Here is a 23,575-nt window from a genome sequence, read left to right as displayed (position 1 = left end):
TAAAAGACATTTAAGTTTTAGCTGTAATGTGAAAGATGGAAATTTCACGGAGTATGAATACAGTTTCAAGGCACTGTATCTATACCAATTAATTGTCCCATGTTTCGCTAAATATGAAGTTCAGAGGATTACCTAAGTTGATCTTCACTTTCCTAAATCAATGATGATCGATTAGTAGTCCATATGTGCTGAGTGTATACAACATATAATTCACTTAAGAAGTTTTCAGGTTTTGAGTAACAGGAGCTTTCCCATCATCATAAATTGATAAAATTGCAAAGTGCTCGTCAAAACAGGCATCTTTGTTATTAAAAAATTTTTTTTATTAAAAATCCTCTCAGTTATCAAGAATAGTGGGATTTTTATTTCTACTGTATACTGCTCATAACCTAAAGGGCCATTTACCCACTTCGACATCGCTAACGATATATCGTCGGGGTCACAGTGTAAAAGGGGCTTTATACGCTGCGACATCACTACCAATATATCGTCGGGGTCACATCGTTAGTGACGCACATCCGGCGCCGGTAGAGACATCGCAGCGTGTGACACCAATGAGCGACGATCAACGATCGCAAAATCGTTCAAAAATGGTGATCGTTGACACGTCGCTCCTTTCCTTAATATCACTGCTGCCACTGGTAGGATGTTATTAGTCATTCCTGCGGCACCTCACATCGCTATAGGTGACACCGCAGGAACGACGAACATCTCCTTACCTGCGTCCACCGGCAATGAGGAAGGAAGGAGGTGGGCGGCATGTTACGTCCCGCTCATCTCCGCCCCTCCGCTGCTATTGGCCGGCCGTTTAGTGATGCCGCAGTGACGTCGCTATGACGCCGAACGCACCTCCCCCTTGAGGGAGGGATTTTTCAGCGGTCACAGCGACGTCGCTGACAAGGTATGTGCATGTGACGCTACCGTAGCGATAATGTTCGCTACGGCAGCGAGCACCAAATGTCGAACGAACGATGGGGCAGGTGCTATCGCGCTCAAGATCGCTAGCAATCACTAGAGATTGTGGCAGCGTGTAAAGCACCCTTTAGTGACGCACATCCGGCGTCGTTAGCGATATCGCAGCGTGTGACAGGCTGGAGCGACTTTAAACGATCACAAAAGAGGCAAAAATCATTTGTCTGTGAGAGGTCGTTTATTTATGAAAAATCGTTGTCTGGTCAGTAGCGATGTTGTTCGTCGTTCCTGCGGCATCACACATCGCTATGTGTGACACCGCAGGAACGACGAACATCTCCTTACCTCCGTCCACCGGCAATGAGGAAGGAAAAAGGTGGGCGGCATGTTCCGGCCGCTCATCTCCGCCCCTCCTCTGCTATTGGATGGCTGCCGTGTGACGTCATTGTGACGCCGCACGAACCGCCCCCTTAGAAAGGAGGCGGATCGCCGGCAACAGCGACGTCTCAGGGAAGGTAAGTCCGTGTGGCGGGTGTAAGCGAAGTTGTGCGCCAAAGGCAGTGATTTGCCCGTGACGCACAACTGACGGAGGCGGGTACGCTCGCTAGTGATATCGGTACAGATATCGCAGCGTGTAAAGTACCCTTAAGTTACCGGCAGCAACTTTTGTTGCCTAACAGATGTGTTTCCTAGGAGTGTGCACTTTCAAGCTCTTTGTTAAAGACTAAGCAAGCCCTGCTCTGAATCTTGAATGCTATAATGCAATAATCTTGTCAATATACAATTCAGCAGTTGCAAAAATCTCACCAATAGTTTATTACAATGTATCAATTTGGAATTTCCGCTTTTTAGCTTGCAGAACATTGCCCTGACACTACACAACTGTATTGACTGCTCAGCTGATAGCAGGAATAGTTTTGTAAAGTATGTTTGCAGTGAAGCAGACGAAGACAGAAGAGGGCCCATGTGAAAGAACAATATATGGCCTATTTGTGGTCCAATAGCTGACCAAAATTGCACAATTCCACCTGCTTTGGAGATAGAATTGGGCCCACTCATGTCTTGGGACACAGGTTGCACCAACGGTATGTCCATCCTTGTTTTGCAGCCTCTGCCTGAAGAGGCTTTAGTAAACACACTTCTTGAAATGGAACTGAGAGAAAAGTATATATTAGACAGTTGTATTAAAATTAAAAACCCTTTTTAATAGTGATTACATAAATGTAAGCCTAATGTCACAATCACTATGCTACTTCTCCTATAGGACACTGATAGGATATTCTCCAGGTCACCAAAGGCATTTGTATTTTGTGAGCAAGAAGAAATAATCCTTTCTTGCATCTATCCCACAAAAGTAAAATATTCAAATCCTTTTTAAATTAAACCCTTCAAAATCTATATGGTGATGGCAAGTTACTTATAAACTTCCTCTAGAACAGAGGTCTCAAACAGGCAACCCGCGGGCCGCATGCGGCCCCTGTGGGCTGCTTGTTGCGGCCCTCAGACCCCGTGACAATTGCAGCTCTATGCCCGGGAATCAGCACCGGCAGGACTTTACTACAACTGAATCATTTACGGCGCGGCGCAGGAGAAGCTGTCTGCACTATATCAATGGCTGCTGCCCGCCAATCAGATGCAAGGAAGTGACGTCACTTCCTTGCATCTGATTGGCCGGCGGTAGCCATTGGTATAGTGCAGACAGCTGCTCTGCGCAGCACCGCAAATGATTCAATTGTAGTAAAGTCCTGCCGGTGCTGACTCCCGGGCATAGAGCTGAGATCGTGACGGGCCGCAACAAGCAGGTACGTGCTCACAATCAGGACCCGCTGCATCCTGGACATGGCTGGTCCTGACCTGCGGGGCCACAAGTCTCCTCCTTAGGAGACCGCAGCTACCGATGCTCGCGATCAGGGTTTGGGGTGCTGCAGTCTCCTCGCTGTGTTCTCCCTAGGGAGAGCATGCGACTCTGCAGCATAAATTCACATGCTGCGGGCCTCTGCAAGCTGCACCGCAGGTCAGTTTTCACTGCTGACCACACAAGCACAGAGAGCATGGGATTTTGTACTGTACATCGCAGCTTTTTTTTGGATGCAGCTGAAAAATGCTGCATTCAAAATGCTGCAAACACTGATCGTGGGCACGCAGGGAATGGAGGAAAGGTGAGGAGAATTTTTTTTCTTGCGTATTACTAAAGGATGGCCACAATACCACAAGACTGAGCACAGTACTGCAAGACACAATACTGCAGGGCACAAGGATGAGCACAATACTATAAGGATGGAAACAATACTGTAGGGCACAATACTACAAGGATGGACACAATACTACAAGGATAGGCACAATATTACAGGGATGGAAACAATTACTACTGGGCACAATACTACAAGGATGGGCACAATACTGCAGGGCACAATACCAAAAGTATGGACACAATACTACTGGGCACAATACTACAAGGATGGGCACAATACTACTGGGCACAGTACCACAAGGATGGGCACAATACCACAAGAATAGGCACAATACTGCAAGGATGAGCACAATACTACTGGGCACAATATTACAAGGATGAGCACAATACTACTGGGCACAATACCACAAGGATCGGCACAATGCCACGAGGATGGGCACAATACCACAAGGATGGGCACAATACCACAAGGATAGGCACAATACCACAAGGATGGGGGACAGTACTACAGGGCACACAGATGGGGACATTACTACAATATTTTGGCTAAGGTTACTATATGATGCTACCAATTTTAAAACAATATTACAAGGTGATAAAATTCAAAATAAAGCATGAAATTATTTTTTTTGTGCCATTAAAAACTCATATATTTATATTATAAACTTAACTAAACAAAAAAGTGCAGGTTTGTTCTAACAAGCAAAAAATGTTCAAAAAAGTGATCCAAAAGGTGTATAAAAAAAAAAACAACATGGAATCATTAAAAATGTCCCTTTGTCCTGCAAAGAATGCGGCCCCTCTCAATTTTTTTTTTCTATATGCGGCCCATACACCCAGCTGAGTTTGAGACCCCTGCTCTAGAAGAACCACCTGTTCTGCAGGGTTCAGGTCATATATATATGAACACATTCTCCCCAAAGTACACAGGAGAGGTAGAGACAGAATCCAATAATTGAATCTGCCCTGCTGAAGCCAGAAAATGTGACACTGATATTCCTCAACCATTTCCACATGTCTAGCATTTATCAGTCTGATACACTATCTTCTCAAAAAACAACAAGGTCCTGAACACTCACACACCCCATTCCTTTCCACACTGTTGGAAGTTTACCATACAACAGCCTTTGGGAAATGAAAACCTGGCAAAGTGCCAGCGTGTTTTTGCCAAATAGCTGACATCCTGACATTTTTTTTCCAGATAATTTTCTGCATCTTCGCTTTGCCACTCCTGAAATGATATCCTGCTAACAGATCAAAGGTAACATTTACAGGCAGCCAAGCAGAAAGTATGAAGGAAAATGGACTTCAACACTAAATCAGGAATATAATAAAAGATAAGTACATTTATATATCTGCATCTCCCCGACTGCCATGACTATTTATTAGCTGTGCAGGGCTTTATTTATTAAGTATTAAAGGTGACCCCCATTCAGTGTTGTCCCATAAAAAAAATATATTAAAATATTTACAAAAATGTTAGCTTTTGTAATATACTGTACATATCTGATCATGTAATATTGAGCTGTGATGAAAAATGTGTCGTCTACCACCCAACACTGGGCCCTGTTCACAGGGTGTTCGTGCTTCCTTGAGCAGGCACTGGGAATGTGACACTGAGCTGCAGCACTAGCTTATTTCCATCACAAATATGTTGGGTTAGCAACCTTTAAATATTTTAGGCTAAGTTAATTATGAAGGACAATGAACTTCCCGGATTCAAGTGAAATTTGGCAAAAGCCTCTAATGGCAGTGGCCTATGTATGTGGCATTGACCCAGAGTTATGGCTTTATGCCAGTATATATAGAAGATTGCTTTTCCTAGTGTTATAGGTAGTCATGTTTTGTAAGTCGCAGCTATGAGCTTTTGTTTCCAGTAGTTTTAGTGTCATGTACCATGGATCATGTGGTGTGGGGTAGTTATCACGCCACCATGGCAGTGATAAAAGAAGAAAACAAATAAAAAAAAGGAGTTTGTGACGACAGGGTGCACTCAATTTACCTCTATTTCCTGGCAGTGCTGTGTTATATGGTGCACTACAATTAGTCTAGAAAACAGGGAAGCCATTGGGACAGTAGGAAAACACATTTACTCATTGTACGTTTACATAGGTACAGCCAGATGATTGATGCTTGCACACAGGCTCGATTCCTATTCAGCAATCACAGTTATTTTCCAGGGTAGTCATGGGGTGATACATCAGTAATTCCTTAGCTTCGCATTCTGCTGATGTGCACAATCCTAACCAAACAATTCTCTGCAGTGGAAGCGCTGGGTTAGGATATATATACCAGGAGCTATGGCTTCTCCCTTACCTTCCCCCTCAGCTTCACCAGATCGACTCACCCACAGATAAAATGTCTCCTGTCCTTCCTGCTAAGGCCCCTTTCACACATCAGTTTTTTTGCCGTCAGTCATAATCCATCAAATTTTGAAAACTGATGCTGCTGGGTCCATTTTTTTCTCATTGACTTGTATTAGCGATGGATTGTGACAGATGGCCTCACGTTTCATCCGTCATTCGACTGATCCGTCGAAAATTGTCTGTCGGACAGAGACGACGGACAAAATAACGTTTTTTCGTCTACGTCGAAAAAATGTACTGCAACAGATCCGTCGCCGTCCATCGTTTGGTAGAATGGAAGCCTATGGGCACAGGATCTGTAGTAATCCATCAAATGACAGAATCCAGTTACGGATTCCTTTTCTTTAAACTGAGCATGCTCCAATTATTATTTGGCCCCCAGCTAGTCGGATCTGTAGAAAAATGGATCTGTCGCATCAGTTTTTCCACAATCTGCGACGGAACCCTCGATCCGTCGAGAAAGCAAATTGTGACTGACGGCAAAAAACTGATGTGTGAAAGGGGCCTAAACCCAGAGACATGGTCATTTGGTTTTACCATGTGACATGCCCAGGGCCGGCGTCAGCACCCGGCATACCCGGGCAAATGCCGGGGCCCTGGAGAGCCGGGGGGGCCCACTCGGCCTCGTCAGCTCTGGTGCACCTTGGCCGGGGCCCACTCTCCTTAGTTCTGCGGTCCCCGGGCCGAGTTCCGGGGACTGCAGTTCTCGGCAGGAATCTGCGGCGCCGTCTCTTTAAGGCGCGCAGACTTCCTGGTTTGAACTTCATCTGTGGGCGGAGCTACAGACCAGCATCCTGCTCAGTCCCACAGATGAGAGTTGCAGTGCCAGCCAGCGACCCCCAGCCCAGCGTGTCCCTCCGGCGCTGTGTGGGCCCCTTCTCCACCGTGACCTGAGCGGTATGTGCCCTCCCCAACCCCGATTTATGCCCCCCCCGGAGCCGCGCGTGTCTGTCTCTGTCTGTATGTAGCAGAGCTAGGTGTGTATGTATATAGCAGAGCTATGTGTGTATGTATATAGCAGAGCTATGTGTGTATGTATATAGCAGAGCTAGGTGTGCATGTATATAGCAGAGCTAGGTGTGTATGTATATAGCAGAGCTATGTGTGTATGTATATAGCAGAGCTATGTGTGTATGTATATAGCAGAGCTAGGTGTGTATGTATATAGCAGAGCTAGGTGTGTATGTATATAGCAGAGCTATGTGTGTATGTATATAGCAGAGCTATGTGTGTATGTATATAGCAGAGCTAGGTGTGTATGTATATAGCAGAGCTATGTGTGTATGTATATAGCAGAGCTATGTGTGTATGTATATAGCAGAGCTAGGTGTGTATGTATATAGCAGCGCTGTGTGTATGTATATAGCAGAGCTAGGTGTGTATGTATATAGCAGCGCTGTGTGTATGTATATAGCAGAGCTAGGTGTGTATGTATATAGCAGAGCTAGGTGTGTATGTATATAGCAGAGCTAGGTGTGTATGTATATAGCAGAGCTATGTGTGCATGTATATAGCAGAGCTAGGTGTGTATATAGCAGAGCTAGGTGTGTATGTATATAGCAGAGCTAGGTGTGTATGTATATAGCAGAGCTAGGTGTGTATGTATATAGCAGACCTATGTGTGTATGTATATAGCAGAGCTAGGTGTGTATGTATATAGCAGAGCTATGTGTGTATGTATATAGCAGAGCTAGGTGTGTATGTATATAGCAGAGCTAGGTGTGTATGTATATAGCAGAGCTATGTGTGCATGTATATAGCAGAGCTAGGTGTGTATATAGCAGAGCTAGGTGTGTATGTATATAGCAGAGCTATGTGTGTATGTATATAGCAGAGCTAGGTGTGTATGTATATAGCAGAGCTAGGTGTGTATGTATATAGCAGAGCTAGGTGTGTATGTATATAGCAGAGCTAGGTGTGTATGTATATAGCAGAGCTATGTGTGTATGTATATAGCAGAGCTATGTGTGTATGTATATAGCAGAGCTATGTGTGTATGTATATAGCAGAGCTATGTGTGTATGTATATAGCAGAGCTATGTGTGTATGTATATAGCAGAGCTATGTGTGTATGTATATAGCAGAGCTAGGTGTGTATGTATATAGCAGAGCTAGGTGTGTATGTATATAGCAGAGCTATGTGTGTATGTATATAGCAGAGCTATGTGTGTATGTATATAGCAGAGCTATGTATGTAGCAGAGCTATGTATGTAGCAGAGCTATGTGTGCATGTATATAGCAGAGCTATGTGTGTATGTATGTGGCAGAGCTATGTGTGTATGTATGTAGCAGCGCTGTGTCTGTATGTATGTATCCAGCAGAGCTGTGTGTGTTTGTCTGTATGCATGTATGATGTGTATCTATGTATGTCAGTGTATATGACTGTATAGATGTGTCAGTTCTATATGTATTTTTGTGAGTTTGTCGTTAAATATGTATATGTATGTGTACGTATGTGTGTCTGCGTGTGGATGGGGCCCACTGGGACTCTTCCGCCCGGGGCCCACAAAAACCTGGAGCCGGCCCTGGACATGCCATATATGGAAATCTGGACTGCTTCATTAACCATTAACAACCTCCTAACAGCAGTACTTAAAGAGAACCAACTATCTGGATTTTCATATATAAAGTAAAGCCAGTGCTATACTGGAGCTAGGATGCTGAATATAAGCACGCATTTTGTTCTGAGACTGGATGTTTTATTTAAAAAATATGTGCAAGTAAAGTTCCATTAATGCACTGCTATTTGACTGACAGGTGCAACAGGAAGGGAATATGTGGTTTGGGTCTTGCTATGTATTCCCGCACCTGTCCGTCTGTGCCAGAATTAACGTCTATGATAGTGACGGGAAGGAAAGCCAGGCAGGCAGACAGTGGCGGGAATAGATAGCAAGACCTGACCACATATTCCCTTCCTGTTGCACCTGTCAATCAAATAGCAGTGCATTGCTGGAACTTTACTTGCACATATTTCTGAAATAAAACATCCAATCTCAGAACAAAATGTGTGCTCAGCATCCTAGCACCAGTATAGCACTGGCTTTACTTTATATATCAAAATCCTGCTGGATGTTTAGATAATTTTGTGCATATGTAAACCACTTCTATGTGCTGAATTTTCATATACATTATCTGCAAGGATAACAAAGTGCAAACATAATAATGGGGGTTGTTAGCTCTGCGTCATCTTAACAGCACATATCCAACAACTTTGGGGCATTACCTTAGGCCAATACGACAATCAGGAGTAACCCTACGTCTGGTGACTGGGACCTAGTCGCAGTTAGTGCCGTATCGCCCTAGGTATGAGAGGCATTATTTGCTGAAATGGTAATATCAATGTAAGAATAATGAAAATGCTCTGAGTCTTTCCTACTGCTTGTATTGTGATGCTTACAAGTGCCTGCAGCATCTGGTGTTGTGCAATTGAGGACTACAAATGAAAAACAAATTTGGTTTACTGCAAGTTGCCATTGTTTCAGGATGCAGCACTTTTTAGATTTCCAACTTCTGCTAACTTAAAATTTCATAAATTAAAAATAGCAACAATAGTAATCCCTACATTTTATTTTTTACAAGATTCATGCAGTTTTCTGTTTATTTCATAGGGAGATATGACCCTTTGATACAATGTAAAGTAGTCAGTGTACAGCTTGTATAACAGTGTAAATTTGGTGCCCTCTAAATAACTTAGCACACAGCCATTGATGTGTAAACCACTGGAAACAAAAGTGAGTACACCCCTAAAATGGCCAAACTGTGCACAAAGTGTTAATATTTTGTGTGGTCATCATTTATATCAAGCAATGCCTTCACTCTTTTGCGCATGGAGTTCACTAGAGCATCACAGATTTCCACATCAAGGAGCTGGGGGGTGTTAGACACCTTGTGCTCCTCCTCCATCTGAGGATGCCCCACAGATGCTCAATACGATTTAGGTGTGGAGACATGCTTGGCCAGTCCAGCATGTTTCAGGTCATGATCATGTTGCCCTGTGATCAGTTTCTGAAGGGAGGGGATCCTGCTCTGCTTCAGTATGTCACAGTACATATTGGCATTCATGGTTCCCTCAATGAACTGTTTCTCGTCAAAGTCGGCAGCATTCATGAAGTCCCAAATCATGACACTCTCACCACCATGCTTGAATGTAGGCAAGACATACTTGTCTTTGTACACCTCACTTGACATCACCTGACACAATTAAATTTATATTTTATCATCAGATCACAGGACATGGTTCCATAATCCATGTCCTTAGTCTGCTTTTCTTCAGAAAACTGTTTGCAAGCTCACTTGCGCATCATCTTTAGAAGAGGCTTCCTTCTTGGATGACAGCTATACAGACTAAATTTAGAGTGTGTGGTGTATGGTCTAAGCACTGGTCAGTCTGTCCCCCCACCTGGTAACCTCTGCAGCAATGCTGGCAGCACTCATGCTTTTATTTTGAAAAGACAACCTCTGGATATGACGCTGAGCATGTACAGTGCACTCAACTTCTTTGCTTGACCATGGTGAGGCTTGTTTTGAGTGGAACCTGTCTTATTAAACCACTATATGGTCTTGGCCACCGTGCTGCAGCTCAGTTCCTTGTTGTTGGCAATTTTCTTATAGCCTAGGCCATTTTTATGTAGAGCAATTAGTCTTTTTTCAGATTCTCAGGATTTTTTTTGCCATAAGGTGCCATGTTTAACTTCCAGTGAACAGTATGAGAGAATACGTGAGCAATAACACCAAATTTAACACACCTGATGCCAATTCACACCTGAGATGTTGTAACACTAAAGAGTCACATGACATGGGGGAGGGAAAATGGATAATTGGGTAGACTTCGGCCATTTTCACTTGTTTCCAGCGGTTTAGATATTAATGGGTGTGTGTTGAGTTTAGAGGGCACCAAATGTACACTGTTATACAAGCTGTACACTGACTACTTTATATTGTATCAAAGTGTCATATCTTCAGTGTTGTCCCATGAAAAGATATAATAAAATATTTACAAAAATGTGAGGGGTGTACTCTACTTTTGTGATATACTACATACCAATACCTATAGCCAACACCTCAGTAAATCATATTATTTCTTGCCCTTTCTAAGGCACCAAATTGCAGGACTCCTCCATCCATCTCTGATGAAAGACAACACTGACACTCAGTCAAAACATGTTTGAAGTTCTCATACGACCCAACAGATAAGAGGACAGAAACACCTCAAATTCTAAGATAAAAATACATTGCAAGCAAATTTGGATAAAACGAGCTACAGTATAAACCAGTAACCACATTTTTTTGTGGAAGAAGGAGAAGGTAAAAGGGGTAGCCATGCCAGTCCTCTCACACAGTGGGGACCACCCAGAACCACCGCCACTCTTAAATATATTGCATGCATATGTTAAGGTCTCCCTGACTTATTACTCACTGTTGTGTAAGCCATAAGTCGACTTTGGCCTCCAGCCACCAGACTGGCAGTGGCACACATGAGATGTCAATGTCCCGGCACAGGTAGTATCATGACATAACCATGTCGCTCTGCCCCTAGATTTGTCAGGTCTTGGTGTTAGGTGAGATATATTATATATATATATATATATATATATATATATATATATATATATACACACACACACACACCGTGTTTTTCCAAAAATAAGACAGGGTCATATTATTTTCATTTAAAAAAAAAAAGGTCTAGGAATTGCTTTTAGGGGAGGGCCTATTTTTTTCCATGAACAGCAAATCACACATTTATGCTTCAACTTATCTTGAAGGTGTTTTTAGGGTTAATAACTTTAACCCTACTTTAAAAGCAATTGCTAGTGCAGGGTCAGTGTCTCTTATGGTAACATTTACTGGCACTCTGAAAAAAAACAAAGGTTTGACACCATTTCGGTGCAGTTTTCTTCAAGGAGGTGAAAATTTGGTGTTGAGATGTGTGCACCAGGTTTCAGCACCAAATTTGCACCTCGTGGCAGAAAAAAAAAAAGTTTTTTTCCATTTTGGGCCAAGAGATGCAAAATTGGTGATGAAATTTTTACACCATATTCATGCACACAATCTACACCAACAAGCCTGAGATATGATACGGTAGTGATGCAATGTTTTTGCCAGGAGGTGTAGAATGGGTGCAGGAATATGGTGTAAAAATTTCAGCACCAAATCTGCATCTCTTGTCAAAAAAAGCGTTTTTCTGCCAGGAGATGCATGTGAGCTCACGGAGTTTAATGAGTTCATCTGATGTGCACTGAAGTCAGGCTACCTGTGGTCAGAGGTGATGGACCATGGGAACCTCCCGGTGCAACCACAACTAACCTTAGTGACGTCACTGCTGATCGCATGGCTCATTCATTTTCTGCCTGGAGCTCACAGCGGCCAGTCATGTTCCATGATCGTGCGCTGTGCCTTCAGATGTTGTAGAGCTGGAATCATTGTGGGACCTCCTGTGAATTACGTCGGAACTGCAGGAGTGTTTTTGGGGTTAATAAAGTGGTAAAAGAGGTTTTTTTTTTGTATTTTATTCCAAATAAAGGATTAATACGGTGTTTGTGTTTATTTACTTTCACTTACCGATTAGTAATGGGGGGGTCTCAATATAAGAGGATAATGGCAGCTGTGGGCTGCCATTAACCTGTTATATTGCCCCGATTGCCACCACACAAGGGCCGGGTAAAGCGCCGGGCTTGTCGCATCTAATAGATGCAACAATTCTGGGCGGCTGCAGGCTGCTATTTTTAGGTTGTGTGGTGGCCCAATAACCATGGGCCTCCCCAGTTTGAGAATACCAGCCCCCAGATATCGGGCTTTATCTTGACTGGGTATAAAGATTGAAGGGGACCGCACGCCATTTTTTTTTTTTAATTATTTTTTTAAATAATTAAAAAAAAAAGGATGTGGTTCCTCCTATTTTGATACAAAAAAAAAGGATGTGGTTCCTCCTATTTTGATACACAGCCAAGATAAGCGCATGGCTGAGAGCTGCAGCCTGTAGCCATATGCTTTACCTGTGCTGGGTATTATAATATGGGGGGAACCTATGCCAAATATTTAATTTATTCATTTTTATACCACGATAGATGCACGCAGAGCCTGTGATTGGAAGCATCAGACAGGCTGTCACTCAAGGTGGTGGCGCATGTGACTGCAACCAACTGCAGAAGCTGAAGGTAGGGAAAGCAGTACATATGCAGTGAACGTAATGCTCGGCCCTGGAAGTGAATGAATGGCCATGGGAGCAGTGTACAGCCATACCAGAGTATCAGTAAGTACAGTGCACTTGCTCCTATACCCCTATCCCTTCTACCAACATTTTTAATTGCCAGATTCTGGTCCTCATAGACTTATATAGGGGGTCGGAATACGCCAGTTCTGGTTATCTGCGATTCCGCTCATCACTAATCTCCAGATATCTCTAGGCCCAGTCTTGATGTTTCAACTTCTGTATCCTGTTCAGTGGTAGTTGGCTTCCAGCCTTCCTTACCTTGGACATCTCTCGGAGTACTGAACCCCTTGTTCTTCTATGCTCTCCAGGGAGGCTTGCAGCTCTGGAATATGACTGCACTGGAGGATGATGGATGGGTTCCTGGTTGCTTCAAGTTCTTGTCAAATCTTTAGCAGTTACTGTACGTATATTTTTCTCAACACATTTTCTGTTCGACTATTTGCAACAAAACTTTTGTTGGTTCCGTGATCACACCCCAATATTTTAGGAGTTTCCAAAGTGTATATTCATAAAAAAAAGTGTGTAAATTCATAAATGAGTTCAAAAAATTTTGTTTAAAAGAACAGAGTCCTCAGTGGTTGATACCTTTTAATGGCTAACTGAAAAGATGGTAATAATTGCAAGCTTTCGAGACTACTCAGGTCTCTTCATCAGGCATTTTAAATGAGTTCACCATTTTTTACATTTCACTCAGCTAATTCTCTTTTTTTGGCCCATTTTGCCTGAGGAAAACAAGCTGCCTAGTAATTATGCAACCTTGATGAAGAGTGTTGATTGAACAGATGGAAAAAGTGAACAACTCCATCAGAAAGAATGTCAAGTGTAAGTCACTATCTGTAACTATTCTGTAATATCTTAAGTTCTGCAGAACTAGTATAAACCACCATATGGTAACTCTATAGCAGTAATATCATTCTTGGTCTTTGCATAGTTATTAATTTTCAGTATCTGCATGGCCATCTGCTGAGGGTCTTGCCCAGTAGTGTTGACGTGCACCACTGTATTTGTAAATAGGGTTATCTAGGTTAGGGGCCCACTCAGATGTGTTTTCCCCCTGTGCTGAATCCTTAGCTATGTTTCTGACACTAACAGAGCTTTCCTAACACCTATGTACCACAGTTTCAAAAATTCTTAAAGGCACGCTACTGGGTGGAATAAGGAAACAGTGTTATATCAGCTAGGTGGGGCTACAGTACCAGCCTTCAAGGCATTCACACCCAGATTGATATTAACATTTATCAGTTGCCATGTCCCTTCCCATAGTAGAGGCAATTTGAGGACTCAGTTCATGTAAAGAGAACAGGGTAGAACTTTGTTGATATCCAATATTAAACTACGAGACAAGCTTTACATTAAGGGGAAACGTGATTTTATACTTTCATACCTAGTAGGAAGACTCATATTAATTTAGTATGTATATATACTATCTGTGTATATGTATATTATATACATCTACACAGATAGTATATATACTGATGAGCAAAAGGGTAACAATCTTTTGACCGTTTCACTTTCAGGCTCCATATCTCAGTATCCACTACAGCTTTGAACACGACATTGCCTTACTTTTTTTAGGCAATTATCTTGGGTACCTCAAACATAAACTTGATTTGCAACTGTTGATATATATGATTAGTTGTGCAGATTTGTGTCAGGTCACTGCATTGATACTGTTTTGGTCCTGGTAGTGGAAATATTTTTTCTTCGGGTACACTACAAATTACAACCTGTTCTCATGCTCCCTAATCAATGAGTTATTAGGTTGATTTGCAAGCAAAAAGTCGTTGGTTTGAATTGAGGAGCAGCCATGAAGATTTCCCAAGCAAAGAGAAACAGCATCACCTAACTCATCCATAGCAGTTTCTCGGCCAAGAAAACTGCCAGTCTGCATCATGTGAGTGCCATGATAAGTGGAAGAATATGAAATGAAATCTATCCATCTATTTCTATTCAAAAGCCAAGAGGTGGATGTCCAGGCAAGATATCGGAGTCAACAAGTTGGCGCATCACAAAGTCTATCAGTTTTGGTGACACAAACATGGCAGTGGAGGTGGCGCGAATGTTTTGTAATAGAGAAATCATAGACATTCATGCAAGCACCATGCGACACGTTACACAAGTCTAGAATAGTGCCCCCAAAAAAATGAAGAAGCCTCAAATTCAATATGGTCATGAGAAGCGTAGGCTCAAGTTTGCAAAAAATATGAAAAGTGGACAGTAGAAGATTAGAAACAGGAGATTTTAAGTGATGAGCCAAAAGTCAATAGACAGCTCTGATAGGTGCAAATGAGTCTGGAAGAAAAAAGGAAAAAAGGGGCTAACAGATGGAGAAATTGAAAGAACTGTAAAGTTTGGTTGAGGAAGCTTGATGACATGGGGTTGTTTCACAGCCAAATGTGTTGGATACTTGACCAGGTTCGATGGTTAAATGCTAAGCTTTATGTGAGTATCCTACAAGATGAGTTACTTTGTACACTTGAGTAGTATGGATATGAAAAGGAGCGACATAGTGTTCCAGCAGGACAACGACCCTAAGCATTTGTTGAGAATGGCAAAAAAAATTGTTCAATGACAATGAAGCAGGTGCTGGAATGTCCCCCACATTCCCCAGACCTCAACCCAATCAAACACTTGTGGATAGGGTTGAAGAAAAAGCTGTATGCATACCCAAGCGAGACAACCAGTATGCACCAACATTGAGGCAATATAGAAGAGACCTGGGATCAGATTTTGGTCTTGTATTTGACTGAGAGCATGACCAGATGGGGATTTATAAAATACTAACAAAATAATAAAAACTAAAATTTAGATTTAAAGAACAAGAGGAATGGAGTAGTGAATGCAAAAAATACCGTATTTCATTAAAGTGTGGTGGCAAGTTAAAACACCAATGGTTTACAGAAAAAAAAAGAGGTTAAGAATTGGAAAAAACAGCACACTGACTATATATGAGAAATATATATACCGTACAGACCAAAAGTTTGGACACACCTTCTTATTCAAAGAGTTTTCTTTATTTTCATGACTCTAAAAATTGTAGATTCACATTGAAGGCATCAAAACTATGAATTAAAACATGTGGAATGAAATATTTAAAAAAGTGTGAAATAACTAAAAAGATGTCTTATATTCTAGGTTCTTCAAAGTAGCCACCTTTTGCTTTGATTACTGCTTTGCACACTCTTGGCATTCTCTTGATGAGCTTCAAGAGGTAGTCACCGGAAATGTTTTTCCAACAGTCTTGAACCAGTTCCCAGAGATGCTTAGCACTTGTTGGCCCTTTTGCCTTCAATCTGCGGTCCAGCTCACCCCAACCCCAAACCATCTCGATTGGGTTAAGGTTTCGTGACTGTGGAGGCCAGGTCAGCTGGCGTAGCACCCCATCACTCTACTACTTAGTCAAATAGCCCTTACACAGCCTGGAGGTGGGTTTGGGGTCATTGTCCTGTTGAAAAATAAATGATGGTCCATCTAAATGTAAACCGGATGGAATAGCATGCCGCTGCAAGATGCTGTGGTAGCCATGCTGGTTCTGTATGCCTTCAATTTTGAATAAATCCCCAACAGTGTTACCAGCAAAGCACCCCCACACCATCACACCTCATCCTCCATGATTCATGGTGGGAACCAGGCATGTAGAGGTCCATCCGTTCACCTTTTCTACCAAGACACGGTGGTTGGATGCAAAGATCTCAAATTTGGACTCATCAGACCAAAGCACAGATTTCCACTGGTCTAATGTCCATTCCTTGTGTTCTTTAGCCCAAACAAGTCTCTTCTGCTTGTTGCCTGTCCTTAGCAGTGGTTTCCTAGCAGCTATTTTACCATGAAGGCCTACTGCACAAAGTCTCCTCTTAACAGTTGTTCTAGAGATGAGAAGGTGTGTCCAAACTTTTGGTCTGTACTGTATATATAATATATATACATACACATAATAGGTCCTTTCCTTCTCCCTGAGCCCTGAGGAAGCTGTTATGTGACCAAACAATGTGAAATGCATATTGGGAATCTTGCTTCTGGAACTGCATCCATGCTGACCTTTGATGCCTGTTAACCCTTTCTACCCCACATATACTGTACCCTGGTATGTTATTTGGAGTATTTTTTGCTCCCCTTCACATTTGTGGCCTCTACATTTGGTCAGTTACAGGTGTTTGTTATACTCTCTCTTTATGCACTTTAATTTTTTTTAGGGCTATGTGCAATACCCTGTTGATGTCCATTATGTGCATATATACTCGTATAATAATGTCATAGTCAGTGTACTAGTCAGTGTACTGTTTTTCCCAATTATTAACCTCTTTTTTCCTGTAAACCATTGGTATTTTAACTTGCCACCATATTTAAATAAAATATTTTTTGCATTTAATACCCCATTCCTCTTGTTCTTTAATATGCTTTCGGAGTATGCACTATACCATTTTTTGTGCACAATCGTGTAGTTTGGGTTAGCTTGTCTTAAATCCACATGGATATTGTTATTTAAAATTTAGATTTGTAAGAGTAAAACAGTGACAATGCAGTGACATGGCAAGAATCTGCATAACTAATCATATGCTACATAGCAGTGGCGTAACTAGAGTTTGATGAGCCCCGGTGCTAAGTTCAGACCTGGGCCCCCCCTCCACATACACCGACTTGGGGTACGGCATAATGACACTGACACTCGGGGTACAGAATAATGACGCTGACACTTGGCTCTTACTCTCAGCCCCCAGGTTTCCCATGATCTGAAATCCCTCTATCAGCACCCAGCTTTCCTATGTTCTGATATCCATCTTGTCCTCGGCACCCAGCTTCCCCATGCTCTGCTATACATCTTTCCCTCAGCACCCAGCTTTCCCATATCAGAGCATGGGAAAGCTGGGTGCTAAGGGAAAAGGCCTTTTTCCCTCAGCCCAAAACATTCTCATCCCCTGCTTGCATCTTTGTCCCCCCTTGTATATAGTTCTCCAAATACTATAATGGCCCCCACATAACCTTCCAAATAGTATAAAGGGTCCCACATAACCCTTCATATATTAGAATGCACCTCCATAGTCCTCCATGTATTATAATGAATTTCCCATAGTTCTCCATGTATTATAATTCACCCCATAGTACTCCATATATTATAATGCACCCCCATAATCCTCCATGTATAAAGTAGCCCTCACAGTCCTCCAATTATTATAATTCATTTCTCATTGTTCTCCATGTATTATAATTGACCCCATAGTTCTCCATATATTATAATTCAATCAATAGTTCTCCATATATCATACTGCACCACATAGTCCTCCATATATTATAATGCACCCCTATAGTCCTCCATGTATAAAGTAGCCCTCAGAGCCCTCTAATTATTATAATGAATGCTTCATAGTTCTCCATTATAATCCACCCCATAGTTCTCCATATATTATAATGCACCCCATAGTACTCCATATATTATACTGCACCACATAGTCCTCCATGTTTTATAATGTACCCCCATAGTCCATGTATAAGGTAGGCTCCATAGTCCTCCATATATTATAATGTAGCCCCCATAGTCCTATATGTATTATAATGCAACCCCATAAAACTTCATATTGTATTATGCAGCCCCATACTCCTCCATGTATAATGCACCCCTATATTCCATTTATAAGGTGTCTTTCATTTTGTATTATGCAGCCCAATAGACCTCCATGTATAATGCACTGCTTGTCCATGTATAAGATGTCTTTCATATTGTATAATGCATCCCCATAGACCTCCATGTATAATGCAGCCCCATAGACCTCCAGTATAATGCAGCCCCATAGACCTCCATGTATAATTACATAGTTACTAAGGTTGAAAAAAGACCTAGGTCCATCTAGTTCAACCTTCCTCCACCAGTTCTACATTTGGTCACTAAGTCATTTATAACCAACAATGTTTTGTATACTGAGGAAATCATCCAGCCCTTTTTTAAAAGCTGTTATAGTAACTGCCATTACTACCTCTTGTGGTAGTGTATTCCACAGTCTGACTGCTCTAACTGTAAAGAACCCTTTCCTATTTAGCTGTCGGAATCGCTTTTCTTCCACTCGCAGTGAGTGCCCCCTGGTCCTTAGTATTGTCTTTGGAAGAAATAAGTCATGTGCCAGTTTATATTGACCACACATGTATTTATACATATAAATGAGATCTCCTCTGAGACGTCTTTTTTCTAAGCTAAACATATCTAACTTTTTCAATCTGTCATCATATGGGAGGCCCTCCATTCCTTGTAGTAGTCTATTTGCCCTCCTTTGAACTGATTCTAACTTCTGAATGTCCTTTTTAAAATGTGGAGCCCAAAACTGGATCCCATATTCCAGATGTGGCCTTACAAGTGATTTATAGAGGGGTAACAATACGTTGGGATCACGGGATCTAATCTCTCTTTTTATACACTCTAGAATCTTGTTTGCTTTAGCAGCTGCTGCTTGACATTGAGTGCTGCTGCTCAGCTTATTTGTAATGAGAATACCCAAGTCCTTCTCCTGTTCTGTAGTCCCGAGTTTACTTCCATTTAATGTATACGCAGTTATAGGATTACTCCGTCCTAGGTGCATTACTTTACATTACATTACATAATACACCCCTATAGTCCATGTATAAGGTGTTCATGTTTATTATGCAGCCCCCAGACCTCCGTGTATAATATGGCAGCCAGCCTCCCCAGGCCTCCATGTATAATAATGCAGCCAGCCTCCCCAGGCCTCCACATATAATAATACAGCCAGCGTCCCCAGGCCTCCATGTATAATAATGCAGCCAGCCTCCCCAGGCCTCCATGTATAATATAGCAGCCAGCCTCTCCAGGCCTCCATGAATAATAATGCAGCCAGTCTCCCCAAGCCTCCATGTATAATGCAGCCTCCTCAGGCCTCTGGCCACCGTATACTCCCTAATTTATATAAAAAAGACAACAACAAGTACTCACCTCTCTCCTTCTTCCACTGCTGCTGTCCTCACCTCTGTCCTCCAATCACCCACATCCTCCGGTCTGTGTCCTCCCGTCCTGCGCTTTGTGTGCAGTCAGCAAAGCAGTCACACAGGAGTGACGTCACCGCGTAGGCACAGGGGGAGAGTGATGATGCATAGAGCGGCGCTGGCCGCTCTATGCTTCTTCATTGCTGTGCGCGGTGACGGGGGAGGGGACCTTGGTGCCGTCACTGACACCAGGCAGGGGGGCCCGATGTTGGCGGCGGTAGCGGGTCATATAGTGGCCACGTGGTCTGTGATAGATCAGCGCAGCTCCTCTCTCACTGAAAGGAGCTGGCTGCTGATCGGCCGCGGTAGTTACGCCCCTGCTAAATAGTTGCAAGTCAAATTTATGCATGAGATAGCCAAGATGATTGTTTATAAAATGAAGTTAGTCTCATGATCGAAGCTGTAGTGAACGCTGAGATATGGAGCCTGAAAGTCAACAGTTCAAAACATTGTTACCCTTTTGCCCGTTAGTGTATACACATACATATATACATGAGTGGCTTTTCATTGGCTGCAGCTCAGCATTAATTCTTCTGGACGGAAATCCCCGCTGATGAAAAAGTAAAACTGCAGCTGATGGGTAGTAACACAAGTCAAGTCACTCTTCAGGAACTGTTGTCAGACATTGCTGGTACGGCACCGCTTCAGGAGGGAAGTATATATTTACCATTTTATATGGGATCCTGAATTGATTTCACTGGGTTGTACAGTAGTGTACAACCCCATTAATACCGAAGTACCCGATCTTTGCTAGTGCTGGCCTTAAAAGGCTTTGAATGATGATGTTGATGGAGTTGGCTTGGTTACCTGAGAAAACCAGCGGTGGACTACTACAGGGAGGTGCCATAGGAGAAGGGCGCTAGACACAGTGCTTGTGCCAGGACAGGTGAGCACTAATGTATATGAGGGGCTTAAGGTTGGCAGTTGTGGAAGCCAAAGCCACAACTGGACCCAAAGGGAGAAAAAGTATAAAGGAAAAATTTTAATTGTCCAGAATATTTTATATCAAATCCTTTGTTTAATTAAAAAAAAAATTGTAGTAAAAACCTTAACTAAAACTGCAGGTGTGATTCCAGCTTTAGAGGCCTAAAGTGGGCTTTACACGTTGCAACATCGCTAGCAATTGCTAGTGATGTCGAGCGCGATAGCACCTGCCCCCGTCATACGGCCGATATGTGGTGATCGCTGCCGTAGCGAACATTATCGCTATGGCAGCGTCACATGCACATACCTGCTCTGCGACGTCGCTGTGGCCGGCGAACCGCCTGCTTTCTAAGGGGGCGGGTCGTGCGGTGTCACACGGCAGCCGTCCAATAGAAGCGGAGGGGTGGAGATGAGCGGGACGTAAACATCTCACCCACCTCCTTCCTTCCGCATTGACGGTGGAGGCAAGTAAGGAGATGTGTGTCGTTCTTTCGGTGTCACACACAGCAATGTGTGCTGCCGCAGGAACGACGAACAACATCGCTAACATGCAGAGAACGATTTTTTGTTTCAGGACAACCTCTCTGCAGCAAACGATTTTGCCTGCTTTTGCGATCGTTTAAGGTCGCTTGAACGTGTCACACACTGCAATATTGTTAATCACGACGGATGTGCGTCACTAACGACGTGACCCCGACGATAATTCATTAACGATATTGCAGCGTGTAAAGCCCGCTTTACACTCAGACTGTTTTCTTTAGTGATCGTTCCCACAAATGTATTTACAGTGGAACCTTGGTTAATGAGGACAATCCGTTCTGGGACTGTGTTTGTTAACCAAGTTACTTGTTCAGCAAAGCAAGATTTCCCATAGGAAATCATTGCAATGCAGAAAATTCATTCCTCAACTTGTTAAATGTCCCATCCTGGTCCCCTATTGTGCCATTCCACACATGCACAAACACACACAAACACGTACAAACACACACAAGCACGCACGCACACGCACATATTATGCTCACCTTACCTTCCGTTCCATCGCCAGTATCCTGGGACTCGGTGTTCGCTAGCACGGGCTGTGTATCGGGTTACCATCACGACGAGGGAGGAACTTCCGCACCCAGAGCGCTGACGTCAAAGGCAGGCGCCGCTTGCCTCGGATTGGTCAGCGCGCTGCCTTTGAGTAGCGGCTGACAGAGGAAGTTCCTGCCTCATCGCGAGGCTTGCTGATACACAGCCTGGAGCGGCGAACTACAGGACCCAGGAGCCCGGCGATGGAACGGAAGGTACACATATTATGCTCACCTTACCTTGAGTTCCATCGCCGGCCTCCTGGATCTTGTAGTTCGCTGAGAGGATTCCTCCCTTGTCGCGATGTACCGGCGAACTACAAGAACCATGAGACTGGCGATGGAACGGAAGGTAAGGTGAGCATAATACTGTATGTGTGTGCGTGCGTGTTTGTTTGTGTGTGTTTTGTGCGTGCTTGTGTGTGTTTGTGTGGACTGCAAGAGTGGGTTAGAGAGCAGTGGATGTATGGAACCGGAAGTGTGTGCGGTGAGTATTTTGCTCGTACACTAAAGCTTTCTCGTAAACAGAGTTACAAGTTTACAGAAAGCTTTGCTTGTTAAGCGAAATTCTCGTTAACTGGGTTACTCGTTAAGCGAGGTTCCACTGTATTCTTAGATGTCACAAAGTCAAAGCCATCTCAGGACCAGCAGAGAAAGTGAGGACTGAGGACGGTGGGGTTCTAAAATGTGCTGCACTATCCCTGGTCCCCTGACGTTCAGAAAATGTATACCTATATGGAGAAGACATAAAACACTGGTGTACATGATATAATTAGTTGCTTGTGTCAACCAGATGACACCTCTCAATTTTCAGAGACCTTTGGAAAAAAAAGTGACCTGTTTGAAGAAGTTGCAAATTGCAACCAATCAACTTACCTATTTTTTTTTAGAAAAAGGATCCATCATAGGAAGTGCCTGGGAATGTATATGTAACCATTATCCTGTGTACCCAAAACTGGTTTACATTGATATAGTTCCTGTGATGCATTATTCACAAACATACTGTGGCAAACAAGTCACATAATACATTAATACTATCACCAAAGAAGGAAAAGTGTGTCACTATTTACCATCTCTTTTAGCTTCATTAATCCTATTCAGTTCTTTGTTGCCCCTTTCATGCCGGGCCGGGGGTGGCCATTTCTTCTGTGTGGTCTGCAGTAGAACTGGAATTATAAAAATAAAGATTTTTCTTATGTCATCAATAGGCATGGGAGAAACTGAACTGCAAACCAAACCTGTACCAGACACCTGTCCAGGACTCAAACACGGACTTTTCATGGAAGTCTGCGTCCAACTTTGGAGTTCGAGGAGTGTTTATATGGTAATAAAGTTGGAAAAAGGCTGCAGCACAGCTAATCAACAATCATTTTGACTTGGGGAATATGCCAGTATGCTGCTGGGAGCAAAATAAATAATATATAAATAAATAATGACATGGGGTCCTCGCTATTTTTGATAACCAGCCAAGGTAGGCAAACAGCTGTTGGCTGGTATGATCAAGCTGGGAAGGTCCATGGTTATTTGTCCCTTCCCAGCCTTAAAAAAAGCAACCCACAGCCGCCTCAGAAGCGGCACTTTGCACAGCTCTTCCAAATTGCCCTACGGCAGTGGCAATCGGGGTAATATTTTTGGGGTTGATGTCAGCTGTGAATTAACAATACTAAGGATAACTGAAGTGAGCACTAATATATATTATGAGTGCAAGCCAAAAAAATACATAGTACTTAAGGATAAGGCTGCACATTAAAGTTAGATAATAGTATAATGCTATAAGCATACCGAAAAACATTGAAGCATACAATGAAAAATGCCACTTGCTAACTTGAAAGTGTGAATAATGAAATGCATACCTGCCATGAATATTAGGAAAAAGGAGATATTTAGCAATCGCATTGATCGATGTAACTG

General features: G+C 42.8%; 1 protein-coding gene across 1 annotated transcript in view; it reads right to left on the bottom strand.

Moving 5' to 3' along the window:
* Positions 1 to 23,575, bottom strand: part of ADAMTSL5 (ADAMTS like 5) — a 152,097-nt gene that overhangs the window by 7,851 nt on the left and 120,671 nt on the right. The window contains exon 11 of the mRNA XM_075342792.1: positions 22,735 to 22,830. Coding sequence (XP_075198907.1) covers positions 22,735 to 22,830 — 96 coding nt within the window. The remainder of the gene's footprint in view (positions 1 to 22,734; positions 22,831 to 23,575) is intronic.

The sequence above is a fragment of the Anomaloglossus baeobatrachus genome, chromosome 4 (genome assembly GCF_048569485.1).
Source record: "Anomaloglossus baeobatrachus isolate aAnoBae1 chromosome 4, aAnoBae1.hap1, whole genome shotgun sequence".
Classification (NCBI taxonomy): domain Eukaryota; kingdom Metazoa; phylum Chordata; class Amphibia; order Anura; family Aromobatidae; genus Anomaloglossus; species Anomaloglossus baeobatrachus.
Note: the sequence above shows the minus strand (reverse complement) of the source record. Positions and strands in the feature narration are given on the sequence as shown.